Raw genomic sequence first — 22603 nt, forward strand, 5'->3', positions numbered from 1 at the left:
ATCTAGACATAGTCAAAAGAGGCGCAACTTCAAAACATTACCATACATATTGCCTTCAGTGAACCTAAAGCCAAGCAGAACACATGTATCACTTAAATGCAGTAACCGTCTATTCATTTTCCTGTGAAGTACATACTTACTTATAACTGCAAAGCTGACAAACATGGCCAAACATTGAAAGCACAAGTATCTGTTACCATACATCCTCACTTACCCACACGGTCTGTATGTAAATACAATATAACTTTCTTCATCGCTTCGTTCTATAAATGTCACGCATGTGTACTTTTCCCAGTGTCGCATAGCCTGTTTGAACATGGCGCGCTGGGTGCCTGGAAGAATTGAATGAGATGAAATAAGAGACTTTTCTAACTGCGTCTTGCTCCTTAAAATCAGATTTCAACACTAGGAATATAGGCCTGGAAGGAGGCACTGGCCCATGAAGTCCTGCATCCTGGCAGTCCCATGTACTGCCAGATTCCAATTAAAGGGATACTCAGACCATCAGCTCATCATAACGTATCTGCCTGCAAGGGGACCAATACTGCCTGACACACTCTAGAAAACATGAAACCTGCAATAAAAAACACATGTTACACCAGAGGAAGACAACAGAAAAAATGTAGTGTTGCCTATGTACCTGCATTAATGTAATATTTGCCAAGCAATTTCCCAGATGAAATTATGAAGTGGACCACATTGGGGAAAAAAGAGAAAGAAAAAGAAAAAAAATTTAAAAAGAAAGAAAATTCAGGAACCCTGGATCCTAGCTATCTAGCCAGAAGCAAAAACGAAAGGAAAAAAAAAATTCCTACAGCCTTCAAATCTGGAGACCAATTTAATGTAAGCCATGTAGACAGGCATACCAGTTAAGGCATTTGATTTTAATAATGCTGTCTTGAACAGGGACCTGTCTCCATTTTGCATCAAAATCTTTCAGAAATCAAATGTTCCACCAAAAGGGGGAAATTCTTAATTTGGCACAATACTAAGCATATCTAGATATTTGTTTTAAAAATGAGAAACACATTCAGAAACAATCAAAACTATACTCTAGATGCAGAAACAGCCAGGCCAGCTCTCACCACAGAACACAAAGCCAGCTAGTATACAGTACTTCAGATAGTACAGCAATGTAATTTCATGGCCTGACAAAAAACAAGGCTTATTAACTTAGAGGTGGCAACTAAAAATATAGCTGTATCATTTCTGAGCTGGAAATCCACAAAGAATGGTACTATTTGGCATGAATTCACTAGCAGAAATGCATCTACCTTGCAGACGTTTGCAAAGATGCTTGTTACAGCATAGGATAATTTTAAAGCAAAACCAAAACAAACAAACAAACTTTTTTAAAGACAACAAAACCTCAAATTCATACAAACAGCAAGTTCAAATCATGTCAGATCCAAAAAAATTAAAGGTTATTTCATCCCATCTTGCCCTTTTCTTCTATCTTTAAGCAATGTTTTCCAAGCTTTAGAATTTATCTTTCATTATTAAAAAGGTAAAATGTTTAACATGATATGCTTTCATTTAGTTTCCTACCAGTATTTCAGAAGATAGGAATCCTAAAGGAAAGGTCACATTTGGTATAGTACTATGTAAATACCCAAACTAAAAGTTTGACTGTAGCTGTCAGTTTGAAAGGAACGACTCTGGTTTCTCTATATACATATTCATATAATATATGACCATTTGCGTGTTTCTTTTGGTTCTTTTGATTCCCTGTATTATTGTGCACAGTAAATAAGATGTTATCTTTTCCCATCCATCTTTGCTTTTCTCCCTCCCTTTTTTTGTTTTAAATTACCTTATATCTACATTGATATTGATCCATTTACATGTTTCAGGGATAACAAATGTTTTAAACTTTTTATAGTTTTCTCTTAAGAGTTCTATATATTTTGAAGTCAGACTTTCTTCTTGTCATATATAATGTCTGAAACACATTTCATTGTACCCATCTGAAAACCAAACCGAGAAACTACAAAGCACGTTTGAGTCAGTTTGTTGAGTGAAATCAGTTTAGCAGAATACATGTCACACTAGTTAAATTATTCTTGTACTAAATACCCTGTATTTTTTTTAAAAAAGATTTCATGACATTCTGTTACTTAGGCTCTTGAAAACAAACATGCAACAAGAAATATTAGGCAAGTAAAAAAGAGCCTTCCCTTTCTAAAACATAGTTATACATTTTTATTATCTAGCTTGCCTTTGGGGACAGTTTTTTGAAGTATGACTAATATTTTCAGAACAGATGTACTTCAGGCCTGATCCAACAGAAACCCTTCTATTAAATTCCATAGTATGACTTTAGTTTTAGGAAGAAAAAAAAAAAAAAAAAAAGGCGGCAATTAAAAAAAATTCATACTCCTTCTCCCCATCCAAAGCACAAAGCTTACCAGTGAAATTTCCACCTATTACATATGGAATGACACCCCCTGGCCATATTCTTTCTGTTCGTGATGTAGCAGCTCTGGGAAAGCGGTTCTTCTCATTTCTCCCTGAGAATTTTACAGTAGTTCTTCCTCTAGATGTATTATTTTGCTCAAAGCCTGTAATGATAATTAAAACACTGCATGAGATCACACACACAAAAAGAGAACAATTATTTTCCAGCAGGTCAAAGTCAGATTATTTCTTTATGCCCTTTAAAAGTAGGACATTGCTGTTATGCAACAGTCTATCATTACTTAGTTTTCTGAGTAGTGCTTGAAGTGGAGTCTAAATCTTAATTTTTCAAACCTATCTACAGTAACAATTTGCACATATATTTATCAACTTGAAGGCACATTGCATAATTTCATCTAAATTTTCTCATTTAATAAAAATAATAATTTTTTTAAAAAAAATCATACTCCTTGTGGGTTGTTTTGTTTTTGTTTGTTTGTTTGTTTTTAAATAAATAAGGGGTTTTCCAACAAAGAAGGAAAGACTTTGGACAGGCCCAAAGTAATCAAGGCATTCAGCATCCCTTTCATTTTTATTGCAAGAGCTGGAAAAAGCAAGTGCGTGACCATCCTTAAAGCACTGGATAGAAAGAAGTCCTTAAAGTATTAAATCACCTTTTATTATCAGGAATTACAAGGAAAAAATAGATAAATTATTTGCAAAGTTGTATACACATGGAAAAAGTGAGAGAGGGTCATTTGTCCCTCCGATCTCCATCACCTGTAGCTATTACCAGTAGACACATTTTTTGATGAAAATGCGACTTTCATTTTGATAGTAACCCTACAACACTTCAGGATGCAAATATACATTTTTTCACAAACGAGCTTTTGGAACCCTATGGATAAGTATTACTCATGGCTGGAATTTTTTTACAAGACCAAAAAAATGTCTACTATTTTCAGAGATATTACCACCATCCACCCTATTTCAGGCAAATCTTTTCCCAAATCAGCTGAAACTTACTGTGACAACAAAAGAGGATAAGGATAGTTAGATAAGGACTTGGACACCACAACAGGTGCTTCTTCTGAAGCAATTTATAAGTTAGTATGCACATCAGGACAGCTGACTAAACGGATCACTTGAAAGGCAGTCGACAAATCCTACTCGGTGGGTTTGAAGTCTTACGCCTCATTGAAGAGCACACCTTCCCTCTGTGAGTATCCCCTGGGATACCAGTTCCACCTAAGTGTTAATGGCTATGTCAGAATCAGGGAGGATTCCCCAGCAGGATCATGGTAGAGTATCTTGGCATAGCCCCAGGGCTAGGAGAACAGCAGAAGGAAGAAAGGGAAGAAGCAACAGCACAAGGCAGGGAGAAAGCTCTTGATACGCAGGAAAAAAAGCCTGCCTTTGTAACAACTAACACATAACAAATTTATATCAGGAATGAGATAGAAAATTTCAGAGTTTAAAAAAAGCACTCAGGTAAAGCAAATAACTTATCCTTGTAATTAGTATGTGTGTAAATAAGAATTGCACAACAGTCTACAATACAGGTAGAAACTTCAGAGAAAAACTATTGTTACACTTAATATGCAGTCATTACCGAACCTCATCACATGTTACTATAGATGATTTACCATTCAAAATTCTTTTTATCAACTTTCTTTTGAACTAGAAGAAAGAAAGTTATGCCAAATTGCATGCAAAAGGTGACAAGCATTTATGCAATACTAGAATTGTAATTCTCTTGTAAAGAATGAAGGTTATATACCAGAGCACATCTGCAAAGGCAGTTACTGTGCTCTGGCTTATCTTACAAGACATGCAGCAATGCATTTAGACATAACGATGGGGTGTGATTACAATGGAGTTTCACTTATTTTCCTTTTTGAGGCTGAGGCTTCATGACATTGAAGTGATGTCTCCTTGCATCATATATGGTGAGTAAACTCAGCCAGTATTAATGGGGATTCCACTTATATAGCCTGCTGAATTCAACTACATTCATACTGACAAGAGTATGATCAGTATAAAAATATGTTTGTTCGGTGTAACACACCATAAATGTATGTCACACACGGTATGAATCAGAATGCCCCAACTGGATCGGGGGGGGGGGGGGGGGGGGGGAGAAAAGAAAAACAAAACCATAAAATTAGCAGCTATGTAGTATAGCCTACTTGTACTGAAAAGACATTGTATTGATCTCAGTTGAACTGATAACCGTGAACACAAAAAAGCTAAAGAATTTTCAATACGAGATTTAAAACTACGTATTTTACCTTCCAGATCTGATGCTGGAAATAGACTTCTAAGAAAATACAACAAAGAGCCAATCTCTTCATTACTATTCTTGTACTATATATTTTATAGTTTGTTTATGCCAATAGTAATACAGAAAGGCTTTAAAGTGTTAAAGTACTAGCACCATTAATGTTCATGATACATTATCACATCACGCAACCTGCTAATTTAAACAGTGAAAATACCAGAGCCAAATCTTCTTATCCTGTCTATAAGCTGATAGAGGGCACCTCGTTTTTTTGACATTCCATGCTCTCCAAAGCCACCTTTAAAAAGAAAAGGAAAAAAAAAAAAGGAATTTTAAAAAGTTAAAAACACGGAATCTTATACCTACAGTAACTATATAGCCTGAAGAGATTAGAAAATACCCTGTAAAAACTGCAATGCATCTTAAAGGAAGTTTAAGATTCTTCAATGACTTGCATACAAATTCTTCAAGTATTCTTGACAATGAAAAAACCACATTTTTAGCTGAAAAATTTCCTAATACGCATTCCAGAATGTAAGCCAACATGTCTTTGTTATTCAGACAAGTCATGACAATTACATCATCTAATTATTATTTGGAGCTTTTTTTCTTCCTGGTGACCTTGACATCCTCAGAGCCATGTTGATTGACAGCTAAAAGCCTTCCTCTCACAGAAATTTCCTGAATGCATGCCATAATCTTCTCATTTAAAGGGAGGGGAAAGAGGGAAAGCAATACCCAAAGTTTCATCAGAAAAAAAACCCAACAAAACTGATACACAAACTTAATTTGGCTGATTTTACCATGAAAGATTTGGTTTTCTTTGTTGGCATGCAAATAGATGTCAATGCACTCTAAAGGCTTTGAAACATCACATGCTGGTGTATATTGCAGTAAGACTTCACAGGCATATTATATATATATATATATGTCTACTTCAATTCAGCAATCAATGAGCAAGAAAAACTAAGCTATTAAGTAGCTGATTTTAACATTTACCATGCCATTTACAGAAAGGCAACACACTTCTGGGTTTACTGTGTACATTTGATGTATCTGCCACATACTCCCTTCACGTATAATTCTTTTGTGGCTGCAAGTGCCTTTGCAAACACCAGTAAACCAGAAGAAAGAACACCGATAATACTGTACTAGTCAATAAATCATTCAGAATTTTTCAGAAAGTTTTGTGATTTTCAGAAGTTTGGAGTAGGTTGTATTTTAAAATTCAATATTTGTTATAGGACAAGAGAGATTTCAAACTACTTTTACAACTGCAAAAGTAAAAGGATAGAAACAAAAGGACCATTGAAACCTCCAACCGCCACTCAAAAGACCTTTCCCAACTTCCCATAAAAACTTTCAATATATATGTGGAAAATATATTTATTAAAGAGCAACTTAAAATCATATTACAGATGAGAAAATTCCATATAAGGCAAGTGAGTTTGTGTGGCTGCTCAGTGAATAACAATGTGCCTAATTATTTGGATTGCACTGTCACATAGCTGCTGGCTCCCTTGAGAAAAATTTTCCAAATTTTTTAAAACATTTTAGATAGATGAGGTAATAGTTCAACACATTCCTTTCCAACACATTGCACGGTAACTATAATATACATTACAGAGAATATAACAATCCCATTCCTTGTATTGATCATCATTAATGCAATTGTCTCTCATGTTAACATTCATCTTCTAAAAAAAGGCATATAACTAAAGATTCCAAACAAATACTAAAAAATCCTTAAAAGCATCAACTGTCACAGACATAACAGAAAAAAAACCCCAAAGAATCCATTATTTACTTAAAGAAACTATTATACTGTAATTATTTCTAGAAAAAAAGTTTAAATTATCATTTCTGTGTTAACACAGCCTCTGTATTCCATCTAGTGAAATACTAAAGAAGAAAAAGTATATCACATAACTAATCTGGCTTATATGAATAAAATATAGCCTTGCCAAGCCACAGTCTAAAAAAGTTTAAATAATAAAAAAAAAAAAAAATATATTTGCTGCATCTTCTCATACTTCAGGCAGGAAAAGGAGGATACGTTTGGCAGTTTGGACTCATAATAATATATACGTAACAATTTTATCAGCTTTACTGTTGTTTCTGTTTACAATGATTATGTGTATTGCTTGGACAAAATGTTAAATAAAACGACACAGCCACGCTCCGAGAAGCTCACGGATTAAGTATCTGACCTTGTAAATCCAGGCAGATAATCCTCACCCACAGGAGTAGTCACATAATGTGAATCAGAGCCTGTGAGCCTCAGGGTTTTTAATTAGTAGTTGCAATGAAAAAAGTGACTCTGCAACTCCCTCTTGATGGTTCACACCCAAGTATCTAACCCTTCTGCCTGATGTCACCTTTAGTTTGTGAAGGTCAACAACGGAAAGTGCTCAGAAATCAAGCCTGTAATTTTTATTGTGTCTGTAACTAAGGTAAAATATTAATTTCTTTTCTATTTTACAGACATTTTACTTTCCTTTTCCAGTTGCTACCTAATATCAACTAGTTAGTTGTTGGCAATTTACTCTTTTGGAAATTAAAGAGAAAAAAAGCACACCAGGCTGTGCAGTTTGCAAAACCAGGCTCAACTCCTAGTTTATGCATCAAAATACATTTGTAAATTGTAAAATTGAGTTCTCCAACTGTTTTTAGAAAAATCAAGAATGTCGAGGGTTCACTGAGAGCCATTACAAAATCATTAACTTCAGCAGAATTAGTTCTCTGAAGTCCAGTCGCACTGACCATTGCAGTTGCATTGATTCCTCTTGTGCAATAAAGGTAGAAAAATTTGATCCAAATGCATTAGTAATCCTCAGTAGGATGACTCAATATCCTGAGTGGGAGACTGTCCGCAGGAAAAGATAATGCACAAATCTCAAGACAGATGAGGAAAGAAAATTAAATAATAGAATATTAAATATTATTTTAAAACAGCTTAGAAATGTATATTCTTTCCGTGGCAATTGACAAAAAATAACTGTGCAGTTAAAGAAAAAAACCAGAAAAGCAAGAAGAAAAAGGAAAGTCAGCAGGCCAAAGAAATCACTTGACTGCATCCACTTTAAGGGGAAATGACCGACCTTGCTCTCTACATTTTGTCAGCAAAACTAGCGCCTGAAATACCTTCAAAGCCAATTAAAACTATTTGTTTGGGGGAACGGGGGGCAGGGAAACTGCTGACTCTATTAACATTTTAAAATCCAGTCTTGATCTAGAAATGATCAAAGGTGTTCCTGCCTTGAAAAAAACAAGTGGCTTTAAAAGGAGATAAAACAAATTTTCAAGTTGTTCTAAAAATAGTCTAATCACAACACCTAATTAGGAAGAGTAAAAATATTTAAAATATATCAGTATTGAAAGGGTAAATTGAGAATTGCTTCTTTGGTCTGAAAAATTCCTTTCTGATCATTCCTCAAAGTGATCCTTATTTCTACATATCAGGAATCATCAAGTTAATAGCTCAGTTCAGGAACATATGGAACATGCTTATTAGAAAATAAACCTCAATTACTCGTTTATACATTTTCTAATAGCACTTTTTCCACACTTTTCCTAAGCAACGTGGCTTTTGTGGTACCATAACCTGAAAGTTTACAAATGCTCAGTTATGAATTACAAATTGGAGCCTGAAAGCACAGATGTTTTCAGACATTAGACAGACATCCATTTAGACATGATTATGTTTTCTCTCTCACACACACACATATATATTTACACATAAATAATATCTCTTCATCTATCTGTCTGAATATCCAACTGCCTGTGTTAATCAGATTGCAGCTTCTGGCACTAATGCACTGTACGTTAACAATAGCAAATAAACATCTATTAAAATGTCAGATAAATAGTAGGTTTTTAGACAAGGCATATTCTAGCAAGGAGGACACATTCTTGTGTTGCTTCTAGATCTCGGTACTGATTTGGATGGAACTGAAAAAGCAAAATGATGGGTTGTAATCCAAGACCTGCAGTCTCGCCTCTAGGTTTCCACGTATGTTCTCCATAGAGCATTTGGACTCTGCTATTGGGAAATTTTAGTGACGAAAGCAAAGCTTTGTACAATTTCCTTTCCCACATGACTGCCTGCAGAGTGGACTTACAGTTCCTACCAGCTTCTGCTCTTCAGTTCAAGAAGATATTTTTAATCAGAAATGCCAGCATAAAATTAAAATTTTAGCTTTTCTTTCCCTAGAACAAATTTATACTCATTGTTTAATAACATTTTAAATTGTAAACTAATATTACCCAAAACATTATACTGACTTTCTACATTTGAAAGAGAGATTGCCTTCCATGCAGAAGTAAATAACAGGAAAAATAAGTTAAAACAAGCTTGAAATATCATACCTGTGTTATGGCCAAGTCTTTCGTTGGAGTGCTGCGTAAGATCAATCGTCCTGTCAATTTGAAAGATTTTTAAGTCTTCATCATCTAAGGCAATATCTCCCCAAAAGACAGCTTTAAATAAAAAAGAGCTCAATTTAATTAAAGAATTTATTTAGACATTAAAACTAACCTGAAGACTATAATGCCATGTTACAACCCTTGGGAAAATATATGACAAATATACATATTTATATCACATATATTTGCTTACTGATCTATATTTTTTATACAAAGAAAGAAAACTACCTAGCAAAAGACAAATAATTTCAGTATTCTCCTAAACTCTTACAGTCTTTTTAGTTTCTTCACACATTATCTAAATGCAATCATTTAAATGTAATGTCAGTCTATTACATTTTCAGCATGTGTTGTTTTCTCTAAGTAAATACAGCCAAGCATAAAAGGCACTGAAACATGTTAACATTTGAACTATGAAGTCAAAAATGTACAGTACTGAGAAATTATTACATTCCCTAACATCTTCCTGAAAATGAGAATTATTTGAAGTAATTTTTATGTTCCAATCACTTTCTATATTACATTTTTTGCCTCAGAGAATTAATATGTTTATCTGTTTTCTGTAAAACTGAGAGGAAAAAAACCCTTTCTTTTTCATTTCCCTCTTGTTTTACTTGTATGCTTTTCTTTTATAGTTAATATCACTATTATGATTCTTTCAAATACTCCCTCCCACCCCCCCAGGCTCCAGACTCTCTTCTTCTTAACCTTTCTTTGGCCTTTTTGGCGGGTTTCTTCTCTCTTTTCCTGTTCTCTTTCAGGTTGTCTCAGTTTTTTTCTGTTCGACTTCTGCATAGCTAACCCATCTTCCCTAAGCTGCCATCACAACTTAATGAACCAAGATATAGGCCCACTTGCAAGAATTTGGGATCTATAACCTCAGTCTTTCATCTCTGCCTATTTTTGCTGAGATTTTATCCTGAGATCTCCCTGCCAACTCAAACTTATCATTAAAGCTGAACTCAACAGGCCATATCCTCAACTGCTGTGAATGAAGTCAACAGAGCATACACCAATTAACATCAGCTGAAGTGGTTGTTTATTATCTTTTTTCCAAATTCTTCCTTTTACGTCTCTTCACTCTCTCTGTCAATAGCTCTAATATTTGTCCCCTCAGTCACAAAACTCCTGGGTTCAATCTTGGTGTCATCTTCAACTCTTTCCCTTCTTTCCCCCATCCAGGAAGACATAACTAAATCTGCTTGGTTGGTCATTATACAGTTCCACAGCAAATTGCTTTCTTCTCTTCCATACAACTAAAACCTTGTCCAAAGTCCAGCTGTTACCAAATCGTTCTCTCTGGTCTACTTCCATTCAAACTGATCCTCAACATTATTGTTAGCTAGTATTCTTTTTCTCTGTTTGTTCTTTGTATCTGTTGTAGAGACCATTCCTCAGATAATATTCGCAGTAGTTTCTTGCTGCAAAAGTCACCTTTTTCTTATTTATTGATGCTCACATTCATTAGTTCTTCATCAAATCCATATCAAAAAAAGTCTTCACTTGGGCAAAAAAAAATATGTATTTCTAAAGAACTCCCAGATATTGCATTACTTCTTCCTATCTCCATTATTTTTCTTGAATGCAAGGCAACTAGGAGAAAACACATTGCAAATGCCTTTGGTCTGCCTTGTAAAATACCTCAAAAAAAAAAATAGATCACCTACACAGAATTCCAAAATGAAAATCAAACTTTTCAGTTAAAACCATAACCAATATCTTCTGACTTCCCTAAATGTGGATATTACCATGGATATTATTTTTACACAAAAAGATAATGTTTCTTAGAAACCACAAGTATCTGAGACCATTTCTGAAACTGTTCAGTCACTTCTAACACATTTCTGAACACTCTCTTTCCATGGGTCATTATTTCCTCATTTTCACATTGGGCACACTGGGGATATCTTTCCTCTGGCTAGCCTGCTCTCACCAGTGATGGTTTTTACCACAAGGTCAAGAGACAGAGCTAGGGGCAGCTCTAGGTGGGTTTTTCCCCTTAAGTTTCTATGAAAGAGATCTCAAACTGCCAGGGTTTTGAACAGCAAGGGGAGAAAGTCAGTAGTGACCATCTGACTTGAGTTAAATATTATTTATTATTACTATTATAAACACCTTCTAGAGATTTCTCTTGGATATCATTCATAACACGGGCCACTGTATAAGCACAATGAAAGACTGCAAACTTTAATAAAATGGGAAGAGGAAGCAACTGCCAACATTTAAGTCTACAAATACATGATGTGCCGCAGCAGAGATCACACAGGTTGCCCACACCGGACTCAAGGAAGTGCTAAAGCTTAATGGCAAGCCCATTTTTCTTTCCTGGTAATATTGAGTGTTAACAAAAGGAAGATTCTGAATTAACAATTGATGACACAACAAATAACTCGCTGATGGAAATGCATTAGCAGAAATCATTTTGGTTTCAGTGTGTAATACTTATGTATAAATATGAAAACCCAAGGCAAATAAAACTTCAGAAAAAAAGTAGAAAAAAAAAATCATGGAAAATATCCTCTTGATGATGCATCTTTATCACTTCACCGTGGTAACATTCATTTTGCCATCAAAATACAAATAGCAAAGACTAAACCCTGTGAATTTGTCTTACATAAATGTATTGAATTTGTGTGCACATATATAATATATACCTCAGTGTTCAGGCAAGGTATAGTAACTTTGTCTGTTGGGTTAGAAAGGAAAACAAAGCTACATTATTTTTGTTAAATATCTGGACTGCTAGCTAGTTTTTGATTAGCAACCAAGCACAAGGTTAAGTTTAATAATAAAACCATGGTAATGTAACAGTAAGTGCTGATGCAAGTTTGATGTAACTAAACAAGTAATCTGTGTGACCAATAGGAGCTAGGTTCTCTAATGTATTAACTAAACACAAGTTAAGAATGAAGAAAGAAATATATATGATTGTTTGTCTAAACATCTAATGGAAAGTTTGGAGCCTTCTTCAGGCCACTGGTTTTTTGATGCAAGGCAGTTCTGTTTTGCAGAAGACATAAACACATAACAGACAAACATGATGAAAGGCAGAAACCTTGATAGAATTAACTCATTTTACTTCAGCAACATTTTAACAATTGCCATTTTACTTTTACTGAAATAAACCTGTGATTTTCTGAATTAATTTCAGTGCAACTGAGAAGATATATACCTAGCAAAAGAAACAACAGTTAACTGATGCTATTTAATTTCAATATAGTCCAAACCATCAGCAACTGAGACAAGGGTGCCGATAACTGCTTTTTAAAAAATACACCTTTTTTTCCAATGAAAGATCTGAACTGAATATAAATTCTGCCCTTCAAAGACCGAAGCACAACTCCACTTGAATTGTCAAAAGAAAGACAACCAGGTATCATCCACAACTATTAAAAGTATCCTTTTTTTTTTTTTTTTTTTTTTTTGAATGACTGTGTGTCAAACTACTTTGTAACTAGAGAAGACCGTATTTTTATCTCCTGCCTTAAAATTTTTATGGCCTGAAACTATCTGAAGAAGTCACTCTGTATACTTCACCATGTCACACACCAGTCTTAACCTTACAGAAAGCAAGCAGAAGATTGTTTGGGTATGCAAGGCATGATGTTAAAGACTTTGCTAAGAGCATGTTAGGATTAAGAGCTTTATTAGCTCCCTCTGACAGAATTGATGTGTTCAGCTCTGCACCTCCCTCATTTTTCACAGGTATTTAATTAATAAGTTTCATTCAGAAAATTAACAAGAATCTGATAACCAATTCACTTAGCACAAAAAAAAAAAAAAAAAAAAAAAAAAGGAAACAAAAGGATGGAAGAACTTTCAAAATGATCCAAACAGAACTTTAATGTACTTCTACTTATTTCAGGTTGCTTCATATTATCTCTTATCTTATCTATTTGGTGATCAGGAAAACTCGATGTTTACAGGCAGCTTTTTCATTTAACTTGAAAAATGCAAGATTGACCATAAACTTTGGAAAAATCTGTTGAAAACCTGAGGCATCTTTTATTACAGGGGGAAGGTATTTCAAATATCTTTTATAAGATATAGGTTCTTAATAAAAAAGAAAATGGATCTTTCTGTTCAATACTTGATAAAGAGATATAGATCCTGTTATACCAAATTTCATGCAACTTCATTTTTATTGGGGGGGCTATGTTTTATATGGCCACAACATTATACATTTACACAAATTCAACAGAGGCAATACATGCATCAATTTCAGAAAGATGGACACAAACTGATTACACAGTGAAAGTATGTTTTTCTGTAACAGTGAAAAAGGATTTACGTGGAGATGTTAAAACAGAAAATACTCTTCACCAGCAGATGCAGTCTTGCTTTCACACAACTCAGAGCCCTCAGTCAAACATCACCTTCAAAAAGGTCTTATTTTATTAAAAGACAAAACACTGCCCTGTAAAGCAGCTAAGTTTCCTACATGTAAACAATCGGCTCTCAAACATGAAAACAAACAGAAAAATAAGTAGGTTGGAAAAGATATCTCCCATCCAGAGAAACACACATTAATATTAACACACAAGTAATGTGATTGGAAAGGAAAAATAAAATTATCTATAAAATACGATCAAGCACAGGAACCACAGTTACATTCTACTACTTGTAACAGGAACTATTATTTTAACATAAATAATTAAGATTCATTTGTAAAGCTTTCTTCGCTAATCTACTGTCTTCCAACAAGACCATCACCGCATCAAATATCCAGTATTCTAAAGATATAAAATAAGCTACTAAGGATAGGAAATAATAATAAATATTTTTTTTAAAAAAGAGATGAAAACTATTTCAAGTATATGGATGTACCACATAAGGTATGAATCAATTAGCATACCCAGGACAAAAAAGGCTTTCATGACTCTATAGAAGATGGTCAGAAGTCCATGGAACAAGAAAGAAATCATGTGGTTAAATCTATGGGGCTGCGATATGCGGTAGGATGGCTCATTCTGGGATCTGAAATATCAATTAGCATGTAAGTCTGCAAAATATATACAGGAGTATACTCCTTATAATTGCAATAACAAAATTATCTACATCAAACTTCCTTCACAATTTGTCCTACAATTATTAATTTTTAAAACTCAGATCATAAACAGCCATTTTTAATGAACTATATTCCTGATAGTATTCATACTGATATTGGTAACAAAGTATAAAATGCACATAAGTAAAGGTTGCTAGTGTTTGCCCCTACAGCGCAGTGGTGCACCAGAAGAAAACCAGCTCTACCTTGGCATAAATGAGGAGCACCCAGCTACCAAGGACAGCTCTAAGAGACCGACATGGTCAGAGACCACTGTGATCCCGAAACCATCTTCTTGATGTGATTTGTTCTGATGACTGTGCAGACTAGAAAAACGTTCAACTCGGATCTAACTTTCCCACATTTGGAAAACTTGTGAAAATAAGATTTGAGAAATTCTTTCTTAGACTTTCTCAAACTGAGATGGAAATTGTGATCAGCCACACAGGTATTCTCTTGCTCTGTGACCAGACGCAGAATTGTGACAGGGAGATTACTCCTGTACTGAGAAGATGCCAATGAAAGGATTAAGGCAATATTAGAAGACATTTTAAAAGCAAAGCCTCAGATTTTGGTATGCTACTGGGAGTGGAAAGCACAGGAAGTTTATGCTTCACGCCTTCACAGAAGCTGCCAAGAACGGACAACAAAAATATTTAAGTTTAGTGCAAGGTAAAATTGAAATCTGAAAGAGCTCCTTTAACGTCCTTCAATGGGAGGTGGGACACCCAGCACTTTTCAAAGTCTGACCAAGAAATTCATGCAGCAAGAGATGCCAAAAAGTGTGTTGGCCCAGGTTCAAGGTAGATATTCATCTAAACCCACATGTGCAGCGGTTTCAATTAGCAGCCTCTTCTATAGCTGAGTCATTGAGTACTTCCCTGTAACAACACAGCTATGTGCATTATAGTCTGTCTTGGTGAGTCATTTTGTTCCATACAATCCATTCACAACTTACATAACTGCCTCTAACTCTGAATAGAAAAAGGAAAATTTAGAGCTAAATAAGTACAAACAATTTCACTTCATTACAAGGGAGACAACTTACAGTGCTATAATTAACCTGATATTGTATTCCTACTTTCTTCAAATCAGTTCAATCTTTCCAAGATTTTCATGTGCAATACGCTTTTCTTAGAAATCATTAAAATGAGAACAAGACAGGGCAAATAAACAGCAAAAGATCTTATGTGCAACCACAAGCACAAGACTGCATGCCATACCCTGAACTCTTTCTATTACTCTTTGTCATGAGTGGTACCTTCAGCCATAACCATGTGCTAAATTTCTGTGTTACCAGAGCTCAGAACTTTCAAAAGAAATTTATGAATTGAAATTGAAGTTAATTTAATCAAGTGTTTGATAATGATCCAAATCAGTTTGGCTTTTTATTGAAGAAAAATATGACAGCAAAAAAAAAAAAAAAGTTAAACAAAACTTTAACAACATTACATAGAAGACCAAAGCAGCCTACTTTCACAGACACACCAAACCAAGAAATTAGCTACTTCATTAATTTCACCATGCAGCATTTTCAAATCTGTGCGTGACTATGAGCAAGTCTTAGTGAAACCTCTTGATTTACTTCCAAAAGGTCACAGACACACCTGAAAAGGGATATAACACCTTTGACTGGCTCCTTCCATGTTCCTACTTACTGTAAAAGTAAATTATGTAAAATAGCAAGCCCATCAACGCTCATACAAATTCTGTTTCTCAAGACTCCTGCTTCAAATTCCTCACCAGAAAGCCACCATTTTCCCTAAGGAATGTATCATTTCCACTTCTATCAGAAAAGGAAATAATGATGGCAGAATACTTTAAACACCTCCAGACACTCTACCAAGTAGAAATACAATTCTCCAGTCTTTTGAATGTGGCATCTCTTGACAACAGCTCACATAGGCATACATGAAGTTACCCTGAAATCATCTACCTTATGTATGGCAGCGATGTAGCCTTAGAAGCACAAATTTTGATGCAATTACTCAAATTTTCAATGACATAGTCTCCCTGTTGACATCATTACCTACAACTCACCACTGTATCATGTCACCCACTCTTAGAAACTTCCCCTATGTTGCCCACGCACAATGCTTTTAGCTTCCTTCCTTCCTTTCACCATGTGTTCACATTTACAGGTAAGGTGCTGGCATGGCAACATCCCTGCTGGGGCCCAGTTACACTTGTGGAGCCCCATCTGTGGTATCTAATATTTCACTGCAGCTCCTTCACCCTGTTCTCCAAACTCTGCAGGAAGTTATTACCAAACTGACCCAACTAGGACAGAAAAACTACTAGGTATGACCTGACTGTGGACACAAAAATCAGCTGTAGAGCCAAAGGCGGGAGAAAAAAAAAATAATTGCTGGGAAGGCATCCCCAATCCTATAGAGCCAGCTGGTTCCAGACATTCCTCCCAGGCACGTGGCAATCAGATCATAGCACAGATGGGCTATGGGTTAAGTGGCACGCAGCACTGGGGCATGTTCCAAGTTTTTCAAAGCAGAAAACGTCTCCAATAGAAAGCAATACTCTCAAGGAAAATGGAGTATTTGTGACACCCTTTATCATGGTAAAATCTTCACTTACCAAAAGAGGCATTTGTAGAGCTTGATCTTTGTGAAAGGGGATACTAATTTGCAAGAGATGTTTCTCCATGATACAGCATAAATATTGGTTTACAGATGTCTGTTTCCTCTGAGCTAACTACATCTTTTACTTTGTTCTCTATTTGAAAGTAGTGACTTTTTCAATTCCATCTTTTTCTGTTTCCTTTTTTGAGGGACAGCTTTCATATTCCTTTACAATTAGTACAAAAAAAAAAAAAATATCTTCAAGAAAGCAAAGACTATTTTGACAGAAGTTGCAATCTTAGGTAAAAGGACAAGCTTTGCTCCTGAACTTACTGAATGGTATTTTGAGGACAGGCTCTTCAACAACGCAACAGCTCCTCTGTGGAAGGTTTGGTTCTTGGTTAAACGGTTCAACCTGGCAAGCTTCCTGACTTTCAGTAACTTTTGGGTTTGGTTGTTTGGGGTTTTTTGTGGTTTTGGGTTTTTTTTAATGAAAGATCATCATCAACACCACACACACTTTGTAACTGGTAAAATCTATTCCTCATGTAATGGGTTAACTGCTGAACTGAATGCAGAGGGCACTGCTAAGCAAACAGTAAAGGTGTCTTGGCAAAGCAAGCAGCTACTCAAAGAACTTTCTTCATCACTGATCACTGCCTCAGGCCAGATATTGGCAAAACAAACCTGTGGAGAAATGCTCTGAAAGAGATCCATTTACCCATCCTGCTATTAACTTTTATTATTATTATTTTCTACTATTTCTAGTTTTGAGACTGCAAAAAGAGTCAAAAGTGGAAAAAAAAATTTAAACACAAGCCTTTCTTAAGAGCAGTTATCAATCACTTTGAAAGGAAAGCCACACCAAGAAACCAGTGGCTCTCAAAGATCAATGATTGCCAAAAATATAGGGCAGTCACAGCTAATTTTTCTGACCACAACAAATGCTGACCTGCTATATATGAAACCACATGCAAGAGTACCATCATTTCCTAGGTCTGTTAACTCCTTCTGCCACCAGGATAACAGAGACAGTGAGGGAAATATTTCTCCCTTTTCCTGGGAACGGTGCATGTCACCCCTAGCAGAAGCCACTGCCCCAGTATTTGCTGACCTTTCATTTAGTGATAACACACCGGTTTCTGGCACAGGAAAAGAGGGCTGACAGATCGTGGGGTTCTTTTGCTGTCCCCAGTCACCCGCAAATGTTGACTACTTCTGCTATAGCTAGCTTCATTAAGGAGGCCAGAAAAATACACCAGGAGGGAAATTCAGGTCTATAATATCACAACAGTCATAATTACCCCAGTTAGCCCTGTATGACCACTATGATGTTATAATATTCATCTTCGTTTTACTTTGAAACTCCATTATCCTGTGAATAGCCTTAGGGTCAAGATCTACAAAGTTAATTATATGGCTAAGCTTTCTTACAGTAGAAAGAACAGAGTCCATGAGGTAAAATTATCACATCTTTTTAAAAGTGAAATCTTTTTAAAAATATAGAAAAAACATAAATGTATAAAACTAGAAAGAACAAAACTTATTGTTTTAAAATTAAGAATAGAAATTTGGAACACAATTGAATTAATTCTATTCCTTAAAGAATGGGAAGACGGATAACTTGAAAAATAAGCTGCATATAGAAGAATGGAGAAAACCCCTTGTTGGAAAGAAAGGTGTCAGTCTGAGCATGCTACCTACATGAAACAGCTGTTAGAGCTGAGAGACACAGCAGCTGCTACAAGGCCTCCCCAAAGACACATGCCCTAGACTTTTTCATTTGAACACCAAGAAAACAGAATAGCACCACTGAATCGAGTTACCAAGCTAACTGATAAGGCACGGCACAAGTCAAAGGATTAAACAAACTATTTTATTCTTTGCCATTACACCCATATTAGTCAACTGTATCTACTTTGTGCAGAATTTTGTATAACTCAGCTGATCTCTTACAGCTTTTTGTTTTCCTCATACTGTCTAAACTACAGGTCAAAATAGTTTCTCTAGGTCCACAAAATAAATTACATTGTATAAGTGAAGTACCATATCTTTCATAACATTTTCTACATGACTAACAACACTTCTTTTTGCTCAGAGCAGACTTAGGTATTTTTAAATTAAAGTAATACTTTCATTGTCATGAAACAACTGTGCATCACTTGAGCACAGTACTAGTTTCTTGTCCCAGAAACTGAATTCAATCAGTTCAGCATGGTTATTAAAGGAAAAATAATTTTCTTGCTTTACTTGGGAGTTCTGAAATATTATTTTCCTTCTAACCAGAAGGTAAAAAAGGAGCTAGAAGTTTATATGTATAGATTCACCCACACAAATGCATTTGGGGACAGGGAAAGTGTTATTGCATAGTACTCTGTTCAAAACACAGATCAATTTCTAGTTTGATGACTTTGATGCTTCAATCTTGAAGCCTCAGAAGAGAAGGAAGGTAACAGCACTGTCTGAAGATAGGAAACTGCAGCATAATTATCAAACAAACCATCAGACACTGGAGGTAAAGTTCATTTTGTTTCCTAGACTTTTGCAGCTCTCGTGGTCTTCAGCCCAATGCATATTAGTGCAACTTGGGAAGCGCAAGTGGAGTTCTAATGTTACTAGTAAAGATCACTTAAGCAAAAAAACATGTGACCCAGTGAGGACAAAGGCATTTTACAGGCTAGGTAGCTGCAAACTAAAACCTTTCCAGGAGTTTGGAGTTAGGTATCTGCACCCTGACCAGTCAACAAGCATGGAAATATTCACCACATGACTGCAATACAGAAAGGGGAACAAACCAACATCAAGTGGAAGCTGAGAGATACACATTCTTGAGCAAAGACCATCGGGACTACAAATCCATTCCATGCTTTCTCTCTCATCATTAAGAAAAGGTACACAGGTTCAAGCAGAGGTTGAATGAAGCAAGGAAATTAAATCAAATGAAGCACAATGGGAGAGAGCTACAAAGCAGGGAAAAGGAGGCGAAGGAATGTGGCTACTAGGAAGACCATTACCATACAGAAGGCAAACAGCTAGAGTATTTCATTTAGTTTCATTTTAATTTAACAATTAATTTGGGGTTTTTTTGGTTTGGGTTTTCTGGGAGGAGAAAGAAAACTTTTAGTGAGGTGGAAGAGCTAGAAAGACCAAGATAATTTCAGACTTTGCCTGAATGTTTGTATTTCAGAGGATACAGATAAAATCCTTTATATGCTTTTCCACTTTCCAGTCCTGAAAAGAAAAAAAAAAAAAAACAAAAACAAAACAAACACAAAACCAACATGAAAAAGTTAAGTTCCAACCCATTCAGTGAAATGGAGATATTACTGAACAGTAAGGATTTCAGAGAATAATATCCTTTCCAAGGATGGAGAACAAAAATAATAAAACACTCACAATTCACCTGAATAGACTACCGAGGGAGTGGGACAAACCTGTTTTGGTCTCAACTTCAATTTAACATCCTAGCCTTTCTGTGACAGAGTAAGTTACAGGGTCAAAAATTACTGTTTCTGATAAGCTGAAGGAATAGATTTTTATATGTTACAGGAGGAGGAGTATTTCAGATGAGTGTTTCCCAGGTCTTGAGCCTTTGCAAGCATGTTTTCCTGGGGGTTTGCTGCTTCTGAAGACACTCAGGCAAGTCAGATATGAACGGTGCCCCTGGAAGAGTCCTGGTGCAAGGACTGGCGAGACCGAGCTCAGCCCAAGGACAGCCGGAGCCAGCAGAGCAGAGGCACTGCCAGCAGCCTTCAGGGGGAAGCAGCAGTAGCTACCAAAAAAGTTTGGTAATTACTGTTTAGTTAAGATGTATCACTTTGGAAATACCGGTCTTCAAGAAATTTCACAAGCATAATGTCTTTCTTCTAGTGCTACAGGTTGTTACTATGGAGTAGAAGTGGGTAAGGAACTCAGTAATAAATGAGATAACTCCCTTAGTAATTTTGTTATGCTATGACAGTAAGAGGCCACATATTTATACAGTAACGCTTTCTTTAAAACTTGGCACTAGAATATAATAAACACATCATATTAATGTTCCAGTGTAGCAGCACTGATCTATGTGGAAATCCTCTCCTTCTATACCTTTTCCTTATCCTTGGGAAATGAAAAAAATGTATTTCATTTTCTCACAGACATAAAATCCCAAGTAGGCTAAAGTAGTACCTCTAAAACAGAAAATCCCTGAATAATCATTAAATGCAATCAAAGATTTATGCAGAAAGCCAAATCGCACAGAAAGGAAAGTGCATATTTGAGGGATTATCTGGCATTCAGGATCAAGGTTCTCATCATACCACATGAAATAAATGTTGCTCCATTTGCACTGTCTTAAATTCAAACATTGAGAATTATTAAACTATATATAAATAAACCCTTATTTAAGCTTCAGAAGTGATTTCCATTATCAGCTGCAGCTTCCTGTTTCAGGCATTTTTGTCACAAACCTCACTTAAATCACTCCATCTCGGTTTTTAGCACATCATTCTGCGACCTAGCTCTGCAGAAGAGACAAGGAAAGGGACTAAACAGCTCTTAATGCTGCTTTTTTTTGGCAGTGATCCTGTGCTTAATAGAGCTAGTTCAGGGTGTTGGACCAACATAATTCTAGATTCATGTCTACATATTCAATAGATGCCTTCTATCACATTTTTTTCTTAGCGGAGTACAAATTCTAGTCAATACAGCTAAAAAGTTGAACCATTGTTTTACTCTGTATCATCCAATTCACGTCATGGTTTAAAATAGAAATTAGTCCTATTCGTCACAACTATTTGCTTGCTTGTTACTGAATACAGATGATTTTTTTTTTTTTTTCCCCAGCATTTATAATTTAAGGGATTGGGGTGGGGTTTTTTTGTTTTCCCCATGGAGACTCTGCACAGCTGCTAATTATTTCTTGGACACAGCAAGTAAAACAGAAACTGAAAAAAGATCCTCAGAGTCAGTGAGGCGACAGTAAATGTACAGTGGAAAATCACTGATATTATCTAATGCCTCATATCAAGTTATTAGTTAGAATTTAATGCTCCATACTTCTGAATCTTACATAGCTTAATATTCTGAGCAATTTTAGCCATGCTAGTACTTGAGACAGAATTTATACAATCATTCTAATATTTGCCTCTTGATAGAGACAATGAAACCTCACCTCAGCTTTGCATTTGTTCCCTCTTGAAAAACGCTATTCTGCTATAGAAAACTAGTGCTGCATAGCTGCTGAAAGCTTTTTTAAATCCTTGTTTTTAAACAGTAAAGAGTATTAGCCTTTTGCGAGTACTCTGCTGCAAGCCAGCAGAATCACCGCCCCATTCTGAAGAGAATTATGTTGCATGCAGTCCAAGCTTACTCACTTCCTAGGTTTTGGCACTGTTGGTAATTCAAGTATCATCAACAGAACCTAAGCGGAGGAGGTCGGGGAGAGGGCGATAAAAAAAATACACAGCTTCAACTTTCTTCTGTCCCTATAGTTTCTTTGCAAGACTGTCTTTATCCCCAAACTTGTGAGGCTGCAACCACTATTGCCACCCCCAAGCTGCCACAAAATTGATTAGGTTAAATTGTGCATATTTACAGTGGCATTTTACATAAGGACTGAAAGGTTGCTACTTGCTCGCAACTGATTATCAGACTAATGTACCAAAAGCAAATTAAGAAAAAAGCAATCCAGTAATGAAAAACACCTATGAGTCCCACAGATTTTATTACAGACAAACTTCTGGTGTAAAATGGCAGTCATGTAAAAGTTCAAGAATTCCACAAATCTTAAAAGAAAGCAAATAGTTATACCTTCGTTAAGCTTCCCATTTCCACAAAGTGAGTCTCATGCTGATCCTCATTTTATAAAGCATTTTAGTTTGTAGGTCAAACAGAAAC

At 35.7% G+C, this 22603-nt stretch overlaps 1 protein-coding gene across 2 annotated transcripts in view; it reads right to left on the minus strand.

The window, feature by feature from the left end:
* Positions 1-22603, minus strand: part of TLL1 (tolloid like 1) — a 141252-nt gene that overhangs the window by 71610 nt on the left and 47039 nt on the right. Inside the window, exons 2-5 of one of the 2 annotated variants that reach the window (XM_049833546.1) lie at positions 9047-9157; positions 4896-4976; positions 2409-2561; positions 215-332 (exon numbers count right to left, since the gene is read on the minus strand). In XM_049833546.1, coding sequence (XP_049689503.1) covers positions 215-332; positions 2409-2561; positions 4896-4976; positions 9047-9157 — 463 coding nt within the window. Of the gene's footprint in view, positions 1-214; positions 333-2408; positions 2562-4895; positions 4977-9046; positions 9175-22603 lie in introns of both variants that reach the window. The other variant, XM_049833556.1, reaches the window with a different exon arrangement.

This window comes from Accipiter gentilis, chromosome 3, assembly GCF_929443795.1.
Source record: "Accipiter gentilis chromosome 3, bAccGen1.1, whole genome shotgun sequence".
In the NCBI taxonomy this organism is placed as follows: Eukaryota; Metazoa; Chordata; class Aves; order Accipitriformes; family Accipitridae; genus Astur; species Astur gentilis.